The 12012-nt window shown below is 31.9% G+C and overlaps 1 protein-coding gene across 1 annotated transcript; it reads right to left on the bottom strand.

Moving 5' to 3' along the window:
* Positions 1-8441: 8441 nt before the first annotated feature.
* LOC101206215 (SNF1-related protein kinase regulatory subunit gamma-1) lies at positions 8442-10987 on the bottom strand. The gene is made up of 7 exons (XM_011661959.2): positions 10845-10987; positions 10566-10751; positions 10304-10476; positions 9777-9947; positions 9423-9698; positions 9186-9346; positions 8442-8982 (listed from the first exon to the last, which is right to left on the bottom strand). Exons 2-7 carry the CDS (start codon positions 10735-10737, stop codon positions 8685-8687), a joined length of 1251 nt encoding a protein of 416 aa, XP_011660261.1. The 5' UTR covers positions 10738-10751; positions 10845-10987; the 3' UTR covers positions 8442-8684.
* Between the last annotated feature and the right edge of the window lie 1025 nt (positions 10988-12012).

Here is a 12012-nt window from a genome sequence, read left to right as displayed (position 1 = left end):
AAATCATTGGTTAGGATCACTATACATGAAATACCCACTATGTACCTCATTATCGCACAACCACTAAACTCTTGTTGGATACAAGTTTTTTTCCTACTGCTCACCTATGTATAAGCAGAACAATAGGTTTATCTGGGTGAACCAGAGTCACACATGGAATTGATATCAAAACTTAGTTCTAGAGTTTCACTACTACAAAAATTGAATTACTCGACGTTAACACAATGTCAAGTAAAACTATACTTGAAGCTTTAAAAAGCGTCAAGTAATCGACTGTCAACTATAATCTTATTACTTGACAATCAAAAAACGTCAAGTACTCTATTGCTTGACGTCATTTTTGTGTCAAGTAAGATAGTATATTTGACGTTGTTTACGTGTCAAGTAAGAGAGTGTGTTTGACGGTTTTTTAACGTCAAATAAGATCATATACTTGACAATATTTACACGTCGAGTAAGATATATACTTGACTCTATTTACCTGTCAAGTGAGATAGTATATTCGACACTATTTACACGTCGAGTAAGATATATACTTGACTCTATTTACCTGTCAAGTGAGATAGTATATTTGACATTATGTACACGCCAAGTAAAATTCTATAATTGACACTATATATCCATCAAGTAAAATGGAATATTTGACTTAAATAAGATAGTATATGTGACATGTGTATTAAATATATTAAAATTTTCATTTTTCATTTTTCATTTCCTGCATTACATACATTTGTTTCAATAAGATATATTCATAAACAAAATAAACTCTCCAACTAACAGTTTGTCGTAAATTACCAACAATGATTTCATTCTTCTCAATAATGTCATCAACAATTACACAATTCCAATCCAATATAGCCAACTAAAATTTCCTATATTTGTCCTATTCCAAAATATTAAACGATAGTAGTTGTCTTATATAATCAAAATTGAAGTCTATCCCCATATATCTTTTGTCCTCATAATAGCTATGAACAAAAACATTTCCACAAAAAAGGTTATGAGCATTTTCATATCTTAGCCATTTACAAAATTAACAAGATCATATCTAGGTGTGTCTATCATATGTACCGAGCTAAAAATTTAGCTCACTCCCCTCGTACTTCATCCAATTCAAGCTGTGTGTATGAGCTTCTCGTATCAATCTATAAAACATAAAAAGTAGAATACACTTTGTAAAATATTTGAGTTAGTCATATTATATTATCTATAACGTTACAGTGTAAATAGTTTAAAAAACATACTGCATCAGAGATAATGTTTGTGTCATTAGTCAAAATTTCTCGCATGTATCTCATGACTTAATATCCATATTCAACAGTACCTACTTGTAAAGGACACTATCACACAACCAATTAACAATGGATATATATTATATTATGTGCTAGATTAAAATAAAAATTATTTTATAAATATATTTACCTTTACTTCTTTCCAAAATGTTTTTTTGTTGTCTTTTTCAAATTCTTCTGAGATTGAAAATTTGTCAAGGCCCTATATTTGAAATTGAAATTTAATTTTGTAGTTGAGAATTACAAAATAAAACCAAGAACTCTTTTCATTTGAGACTCTCAACATAAAAAAAAAAAAAAACCAAATTAAAATGTTAGGTTCCTCCAAAGGATATCATCTCTCTTTATTTTCGCCACCATTTTTGAGTGGCCCACAACTCGGTTCCAAGATCGGAGAATAGCGGGTAAACTCTAGTGGTTGTGCTAACTTTAAATTCGTGAAGAGAATACAAGAGAAGAAAAACTTAGAAAAACTTCAAAGGTAAGTTTTTCTTTTAACCCTATTTATGCTATTTTAGGGTTTTTTATGCATGTTAATTACTAAACTTATTTAGTTGCAATTAGAGTAAAAAATTTGATCCTAATTCCACTGCGCATGTCTACCATTTCCATCAGCACAAACATTTCACTACATAGCTCCGTCGAAACCCCTCTATTCTACACATTTGAATGTTATGCATAAACAGTCTAAACCTCTCTTATGGTACAATCATCTTTCGGTAGTAGAAATCCCTTACCTCAAATTTAGCTAAGTTTCTTGGCCGAACTAAGGTACAAACGAACCAATGAAACATCAATAGAAAATCAATAACTTTTACAAATAAATCTATCAATCCACTAAAGTGTGACTTCCATATACTTACCCAAGCAAATGGAGACTTGAACCTCACTTCAGACTTGTGTGAAATCCAATAACTGAAGTAATACTTCTCCAATAGCACCTTCAAGAATCAAATTTTAATCAAACAAATTAATCCAACACCACATTTGTATATGGCTACGAAGGCAACCACAAAACCACAAATACACCCTTACCACGAAACCATGACGGTTCACGACAAGGTAGATGCTGTGACTTGGACTAGCTAGTGATCACTTCCGTAGCTTTGGGATAAAAAGAGACCACTCCAGTTAGTTGTGCGGCTTGGTGAGGAAGAAAGTAGATGACCCGGGATAAAGCTTGCTCCAGGAGATGACTCATGGATTTGGAAGCTTGGCGCACAGAAGGAAAATGGAAACGACTAGACGATGGTTGAGGGAATGGAGGGTTCGTCTGAGCTTGAATGAAAAATGCAGTGCGAATGAAGAAGGACTAGCGTTAGACGACTTTGCACGAATTATGATGAGTTATGGCTCGGCCTCCTTTGAGCTTTGTCGAACGTGAATGGTGGACAAGGAGGCAAGGTGAGGGACTAACGGTGAGGATCAACAACAAGGGAAAACCGGACAACGACTTGAACATGGGGAAGAAGAAGAAGATGGTGAAATGGAGAGTTAGCATGCGCACCGAGGAAGAAAATATTATAATTTTAATAATAATATTATTATGATTATTGTTACTATTGTTTGGATTCTTTAACAAAAAAAATTACAAAATGACAAAATATTTAAACGGTACAAAACAATTTCGAAAACAAAAAATGCTAGGTCCATAATGGAAAATAACAAAAATGTATGTGACTAATTGACATCCAACACATAATATAATTAAAAAATAATCGTTTACATTTGGCTATTCTTTCCTACATTATTGTTTAGATTTGATAATTTATATTTGGCTACTAAAATCTAAATATATTATATTTAAATTTGGGTAGCCAAATCTAAACAATTCTTTTTTCATAAATTTTTGGTACACGATCGTTTAGAATGATTATTTAAATTTGGGTTGTCAAATGTCAACGATTTTTTTTCAAGTTTTTTTGTACTCATTTATATTTGAAAAATGATCATTTAAATTTGGAACACGATGGTTTAGATTTTTTTTAAATTTGGCGATGTATCCAAATCTAAACGAATTTTTTAAAGATTTTTGTACACAAGATTTGACTATATTTATTATCCCAACAATTTTTTTCACAATATTTTATATTTGGAACAACTTCAATAGCAATCTAAAAAGAAAATTTTAAAAATAGATCTTATTATATTTAGTACACGATTTTGAATCAAATAATAGTTTAAAAAAGTAAAAGAAAACTTCAGAGGATGAAGAGAAAAAGACGATGGAAAGAAAAAAAAAATTGCAGAGGAGGAAGAAAAGAAAGAGGAACGCAAATCTAGAATATAATATTTTTAAAAAATGGCCAATTTCATAGGTTTTTTCATTTTGTTACACGGACCTTAAAGAATTTGCTGGTTTGTTGTATTTATGAAAATTAATCTTATTAATTTTCTTTTCTTTTTTCTTATTAATCAAAATCTTTCTCTTTTCTCACCAAACTCGAACAAAATAACACAAAAATTTTAAAATACTAATAAAATAAAACAATTAGGTTAAGAAAATACTTCAAATTTTAGGACGTTGTCAATCGATAACCCAAATTTATGATGTAGCGAAGGATATTTAAATATTGACAGATATCTTAGAAAAAATCGTGAATATCACGAAAATTTATAAAAGTATCATGCATTTTTTCAGTGAAATTTGAGAAAAAACTTATTTAAGTAATAAACTATAGTTCCAAGCATATACATTAATAATAATTAGAAGAAAAATATGATCGGTAGCGAAATAATAGATAATAAAAAGGGAAATTTTCAAAAATATCAAATTTTACAAAATATTTACAAGCAATAGCAAATTCCAACACTGATAGACGTTGATATGTGATAGCTGATGAGTTCATAGTTAGCTTCAGATTAAGATTAAGTTATTTAGGTCATCAATCATCAAAATAGTCAGTTTTATACTGTAAACAATGTTATAAAGTAAAAGTCATTATTCATGGTTCAGTCTTATTGGATACTCTTTACGTAGAATGTCCTAACTTTCATATCTCTACATGAATGATTCATGACCACATCGTTTGTACTAACTACAAAACGAGCCGTATCCATAGTATCCCGAGAATAAGGCCTCCAACATTATTCATATACTATAGACTGTTTAGGCTATATATACTCGAACTTGATTCATGTTTATGTCTTTACATAAAATTCAATTTACTTGAGATAGCCTTGGGACCTTAGTTTATTAGATTAAAGACTATAGTATTCAGTTTCACTAATAATTCCTTAATATCACTTTATTGAATAAAATATGATGATAAATTACAAACTACACGAATTTTAGAACGTAAATTCCAACACAATTTCTCAATCGTATTGATCCTTTGTTCATTAAAACACGTGAACAACTAAAAAAATATGTAAAATATCCTTTTGGGTCCTTGTGATTTAAAATAAGGCTGAATACCAATTGGTTTTCATTTGCTTACCTTTCTAATTAGTTGTTCTCTCTCATGCTTATAATTTCTCTCAGCGTTCATTGTTCTTCACTGCTCTTCTACTTATTTGAAGTATGTTTTCTTGACTTCGTTATCAAGAACCTTGAAAGGTATTTTCATTATCCATTGAATTCATGTATTTTAACCGTTCATCAGAAAGAAATGTCTCTATACGATCTTGACAACTTGTATAAATACAAGTTATTGTACCCTCTTTTATAGAAAAATAAGGTTGAGATGTAGAAGTGTATCAAAACGCGTATTTTATGTTGAAAATACATAAGTATTTAGAAATAGGGAAATTGCAATGGATGACTATTTTAGCAATAATAATTAAGGATATAGCAACATTTTAAAAAAATTACAAATATTGCAAAACTATCACTCATAGACTTGTATCGCTGATAGACTTCATATATTAGTGATAGAGCAATATTTGCAACATGGTCTATCAGTGATAGACTTATATCGTTGATAGAATTTGACAAATTTTGCTATATTTGCACATTTTTTTAAATTGTGCTATATACTTAATTAATTCGAATTTAATTGCTAAATTTGCAACTATCCCTTAGAAATATACAACATAAGCTTTCATGTCCTTTTCACCGCATTTTTAGTTCTTTAATGAAGGCTTGTAAACAAAAAGAAGAAGCTAGCGAATTGCAAAGGAACTCATGAAAAGAATCGACGAGAAGGTCATATCAGGAGGTGGAGACAGTTCACTAGAAGATAAAAGTAGTAGTTGGAGTGACATGATCTGTTTACAAAGGCCAGACGTCTATAAGTGTCTATAAAAAGCCTCATTCTACACCATTTAACAGAGGCCAGACGTCTGAACGAACCTGCTAGACGACCTAAAGGGGCCAAACCCTATCGAGAGGTGGAAAGGAATCCTTTCCACCATCTGCAAAGAGCCATTTTTCTTCTTCTCTGATCAGATTGTAAAGTGAAAGCTTAGAATCTGAATAGGAAAGAATCGATCTTTCACTTTTCCCTTAACTTGTACTATGTTCCATTCTCCTTTCTTTTCATTTTTGTATTCTTGGTGTAAGATATCATGTTCATATTGTACAATAGCTAAAGGCATACATTCTTTGATATATTACATATATTCATAACCTTTTCAATCTATCGTTTCTTTACTTTACATTTGTCTGTGTGTTGTCAGTATTTTAGGTTTGTAGTAAGTCTTTAACAAGAAGTTTTGCTTATAATTCTTATCGCGTTAGCTGAGCTACATTCATCATTTGGCCAGTGTATGTTGCCAACTGTTCGAGAGAGTAAGTAACAAGGACGTGGCTAACACGTGAAAGGAAGAGTTTTCTCACCCTTGCGAGATGACTTCCTTCATTTATATCCCGAAAGGTGAACAAGTGTGGATACCAGGTACCGAGAGGTATTCGTCCTTAAATGTCAAGCTCTATAAGTTTTATGAGTAAATACGTCTAGATATATTACGCTTAAGAAAGATAAGTCATATGGATCCTGACAGGTGACCATGTGTGATGTTCAATGACTACGAGAGGAGCACATCTTAATCATAATCTAGTTAAGAGAAATACGTTGTGGTAAGCATTTCACATTAGTTAAGCATCTTACAATGCATATATTCCCTTTACTCATTCTTGTATGCAACGTAATTAACATCTCGATCTTTCCATAATTTATCCCTCTTTGCATAAGTCTTTAGGTGTAAATAAATAATTTTAGTTTATTTTATCATTCTTTCATATTCATTTATTTTTGTCATAACACCTTAGCTGATAAGTAAACCCTAGAACTAAGCTTTGATATCAATTCTCTATGTTCGACCCTGGTTCATCTAGAAAAACCTATTGTTTCGCTTACACTATGGCAAACAATAGGAAAACTTGCACAACGCGGACTTGGAGATAGATGGTGAAGACATTAGGAGTATTTTGCATGCAATGATCTGTATTCAATGACATGTCATCACACCACAAATATGCAAATTAACAAATAAGTTTGTGTGCCTTGATTATAAGCAAGTTTTTTAGAATATTGTTCTTAGAGACAACATAACTTATTTCACAACATGTCTCATGAAACACAATTCCAATTTCAAAACAATTGCATTCACAACCAATACATTTTTGGGTGAGAGTTTCTTGAAGAAACACTACTACAAAATCTGCTTTTTACTTGGCACTGTCAACTTTTATGTACTTGACGTTTTTAATAAAAAAGTGTGAAGTATGGACCATTTAAAAGAAAAAGCATCAAGTATAGTTTTAAAAAGTGAAGTTTTCACAAAAAATTTTGAACTATTTTACATTAGCTTTTACTTGACGTTTTTCTTGCGTAAAGTATAAAATAGATTTTACTTGACGTTTTATTTGCATCAAATATAGTGAACATTTACTTGACGCGAAAAGCATGTTAAGTGTAGTTTTAAAAAAGTAAATTTTTCACGAATTTTTTTTTAATTATTTTACGTAACGTGTTTTTCACGTCAAGTATAGTGAAGATTTTACTTGACCTTTTGTTCATGTCATGTATAGTTGGCATTTACTTGATGCGAAAAAAATGTCAAGTATAGTTAACATTTTTAAAATGTCAACTGTAAAAATATCAAATATAAAACGTTTAAAAATATGAAATCAATTATTAAAATAAATTTATTGAAATCAATTATAATATAAACCACGTTTGTTAGTTTAATCTATTTACCTAAAATTTGTATAGAAAGTGAGAAGTGAACAACAATATCAAAGAAAGAGGAGCAAATATACTCATAGTATGTCAAGAAGAGGTTATGCAAATCTTGCCGAGCATATTGTAATTAAGAATGTTATAATATTTGATATAGATATTCTTAAATTTAACTAGGGTGTGCTTAATGATATGCAAAAAAAGATCATTCCAATGGACAAAATTTTGGACGAGCTAATATGTGGAAAAAAACTCGGACAAAAAAAAATGGAGGATACATGAACGAAGATGTACACCATGTTGCCAATCAAATTGTAAGATTCTCAATGTTACATTCGCATTAAATCACATGATTATATTTTTTACCTATTACTAATCATATTTAACTCCTTTTAGGATGAGATTTTGAATAACAAAATGATACGTTGACTCAAGCTTTGGGTACTTTAGAATATGGTACGTAATGTGGGAGGTTTCATTACCTACTATTTATTTTCACAAACCAAAACCAAGAAAGTAAAAAAAGTGTAGAATTCAACTCTAAGAAATAAGACCGTGTGAAGAATTACTTTGGAAAAGCAGTGTGAAAAACCTCGTTTTTAATTTATTTTCTTATGAACTCTCTTGCTCACTGGACGTTTTAGGTACATCACATTTTTCTTAAAATTTCTACTAGGTAACATTTTAAGTTCCGATGGCCTACAATTGTTGAGATCTACCACAAAGTCTTATTTAAATTCGCATCATTGCATATGTTAGCTTGCATTTTTCTTTTGAATTGTGACTAGAATGACTAGCTAATTTCAAATAGGGTTTTAAATGTAAACTCTTGAAAATTTTCTCTTATTAAGTTTTTATGATGTGGTTGAAGCGTTGCGATTTGAATTTTATTAAAGAGTGTATAGTGAGGTATACTTGATGATTGATTAAAAGAAAATTAGCGGTGTTTATAGAATTTTCTTGTAGACATGGTCTATCCAAGAACCTTGGAACGGATTTTCTTAATAAATTTAGAAGAAAGGTCTTTGGTACCAATACCAACTTCTTTAGAAAAATGTTTCTTAGAGTTTGACAATGGATTTCATAGTTTTAATTGGTATCTATTGTTGTCATATCACGTCCTAATTATTTTGCAAGGTGTGAACCATAGAGAAACAAGTACAGAGAACACACTGAACACAAAACTAAATTAAGAGAGCCAAAATGCTAATCCTAAGTAAATTGATGGCAACATCGTGTTGTTTGCTGGTTGGATAGCGTTTCACTCTCAAACTCGACAATCCTGAGGCACTGGCAGAATACCATCGAAGAAATCGCCAAAATAACCGCGAGGTTCATGGACTAACCTCGAGATGATATCTCTAAGGGTGATGACTGCTTCCAGATTGCCATCATTGTCCACCACATACACACGGTTGATCTTCTTAGAATCGAGCAACAAAATCAGATCCTTTATCGTGTTGTCCTTCTTGCACGTAACCATGTTGCTCAACATTGTAGAGAACTCTTCGTGCTTCTCTAAATAGTTTCTAACCGCAGTCAGAAAGTTTTTTGCCGTTATTGATCTGTCAGAAGCAAACAATGGATTGTGTTATTTGATGATAAACATAGATCACTTTGGTGTCTTAGAACTAGTGACCACAACAATGTCGATTAAAATTTTACAATTCAAAGCCATGAATGTTTCATTTTGTTTAACCAAAAATGGAGAAGTACTTCACGTGCCAATCAACAAAGGCCAAAAAGTATAAAATTATTGATCACAAACCTGTAATCATGGTAGATTTCAGGTGCAGTGAGCAAGAAATGAATATCTCTTAAACTAATGTGGCCAACTGCCTTACCACTTTTTTGAATAACAGGTATACCTCCAACCCTTTTCTTCCTCATAAGTTTGAATGCTTGTAGAACGGGCTCCTCCTCGTACACCTGCGATAAAAGCAGCACGACATTGAATCTAAAGATAAACAACAAATAATAGATAATGATTATCCGAAAAATATACCTTGACAATAGAAGCTGGTGACATCATTGGAAGACCCAGGTCGGAGAGCGTCTTTGTTCCCCATCTTTCAAACCATTGAAGGCCTGCACATTCAGCTAACATGTGAATCACAGATGATTGTGTTATGATGTTCTCAATCTTTCCTTCCCCCAAGTCCACCACTGGTATGCTCTTCATTTTGTACTTCGATAAAAGTAGGAGCATGGTCAAAAAGGAATTTGACGTCTGCAATGCAAGAAATGGTGCCCAACGGAATGATCCTGAGATATCTCGCACCTGCACATTTGGAAGATTTTGATGAACATATAGCAAAGCCACATTCATCAGCTACAAGACGAACAAAGGAGATCAAACCTGGGTGTTCTTGTACAACTCAGAGGAAGTTAAGGATTCGAAAAAGCTTCCCGAGGTCGCTGCAGCGGATTCTGGGCCTAGTATCTCCTGTTCTAAAGGAGATATCACCTTTTTTGCTGCTGCAGCCACAGCACTTCCATCATTCGGACTTCTCGGGGATGGAGGTTCCGACTGCAAAATAAATCACCAGTGTAACATCTCTTATACGTATATGGTGGTTGAAAAACATACACGCCCCATTTGACATCCATTTTATTTTTTCTTTTCGCTTTTTTATACTAAAAATTCATAAACACAACTCCAACCTATAATTTTCTTTGTTTTGTTATATGCTGTCTATTTGACTCAAAAGAGAATTAAGAGGAAGATGGAAAATGGTGTAATTCCAAACAAAATGTTAACATGAAGAATCAAACTCAAAAGATAAATATAATAATTAAAAAGAAGCAATATAATATAATTAATTTCATTGATAAGACTATGACATTAAATATGGTTAAGAATGAAAAAGAAAGGAAAATGGAAACCTGATGAAGAATCCAAACAACAATTCCAGCAAACTCAACAATACCAATGTATCTATCAATCCAACTGGCATGATCAGGTGCATCAACGTCCACCACAGGTGCACTCAGGATCTTATGCTGAGCCAATATTTGAACCGCTTCACTTAAACTGCAGTCCGATTTTATCTCAATTCCTAAATTCAAAACACACACACACACACACACAAATTAAAATATGTAATCCTTTATTTCAAAATTATATCATATAACATAAATGGAATACCTTGATGAAGAGGGGCAGGTGGAAAAGCAGAAACAGGTATGCTTTCAAAGCAAGCATTAAGCTTTTCAGTTGGACTGAGCTGTGGTTCTTGAATATCCCATAAATCTTCCACTTGCATTCCCAATTTCGCCTCTGGGCTTCTTGGACTCTCTTCTCTTCCTTCCATTACCATTTTTCTTTTCCCTTCTACAAAAAAAAATTCATGCAATAACTCTACTGTAGATGGGACCGATAATTAATTAATTAAATGGTCAACGTAGATCTGCGTTTTTTACGTACAACACAACAACAAACCCAATTTCCCTATCACATTTGCCGGATTCCTGATAAACAAAAACCACTTTTCTTCTTTCTTCTCATCCTATGTTTACGCCCGGAAACACCACGTCCCACTCTATTTACAATTTTATTTTTTATTTTCTTTTAAATGCCCACCATACATTTAAACTTATTTTCTTCCTTTCTCTCTTTTCTTTTATCTCTCATCTTTTATTTATATATTTTTGTTTCATTTTCTTTCTGTGGGGTCATTTAAAAGAAATGAAATAAACATCTTTAATTTAATGAGTTTCAACAAACAGATTTTGTTGGATGGATGGCACTATCGGATGTGATAAGTGTTATGTGATAAGCAATAGAACTAAGGTATGCAAATGATATTTTTTAGAGTCCTACACGATATAGTTTTCAATTATGTGATATTGATCGTAACTACATGATAGTACTAACTATGCAAAATGCTAGAATATCTCGTCTTGTTTGACACAATTTTATTTTTATATTCTTTTAAATTCCCACCATACATTTCTCACCTAGGATGTCACATATGAGATGGTCAAGCGAGATGTAATAAATGACATGATCTTTATTGTATAATTAAATAATCAAACGTTTTATTATTTTTTGTATTTAATGTTCATTGTAATCTTTCCTTAACTTCAAACGTTTCGTTAATTAATTTCCAACGTCTTTATTTATTTATTTCCTTGTACTATATAAATATCTCTACCTCTTTATCTTGTATGTGAGAAAAATAAGCACAAACTCTTTTTCAAACTTTCTTTTTGGGAGCTTTCCGAGCAAAACAAAGTGTCTATTTGAGTGTTGAGATTTTAATTAGTTTTAGTGCAAAATTAATTGAAGAACAAGACTCTTTTATCTTGGGGATGACGAGACAATAATAATCTATTTGCACAAAAAAGCAAAGCCGCGAAATGACTTAAAGAGAGCAAAATTTGCGACTCAGCTCTATTCTAACTTGTTTATGTTTTGCAATAAGCGTTTTCTACCAGGCGATTTGACCAACAAGCAAGTTGTTAATCAATAGACGAATTGATCATTAGGCGTTTGGACCAATAGACGTCTTGACTAGTTCGCAAGCTAACTAAAGAAGTCATTATGATCAAGCAAGATATTTATACACTATGCGAGACACAAGACATGAAAA

The sequence above is a fragment of the Cucumis sativus genome, chromosome 1, assembly GCF_000004075.3.
Source record: "Cucumis sativus cultivar 9930 chromosome 1, Cucumber_9930_V3, whole genome shotgun sequence".
NCBI lineage: Eukaryota > Viridiplantae > Streptophyta > Magnoliopsida > Cucurbitales > Cucurbitaceae > Cucumis > Cucumis sativus.
The sequence above is the reverse complement of the archived record's forward strand: the minus strand, read 5'-3'. Positions and strand labels throughout refer to the sequence as shown.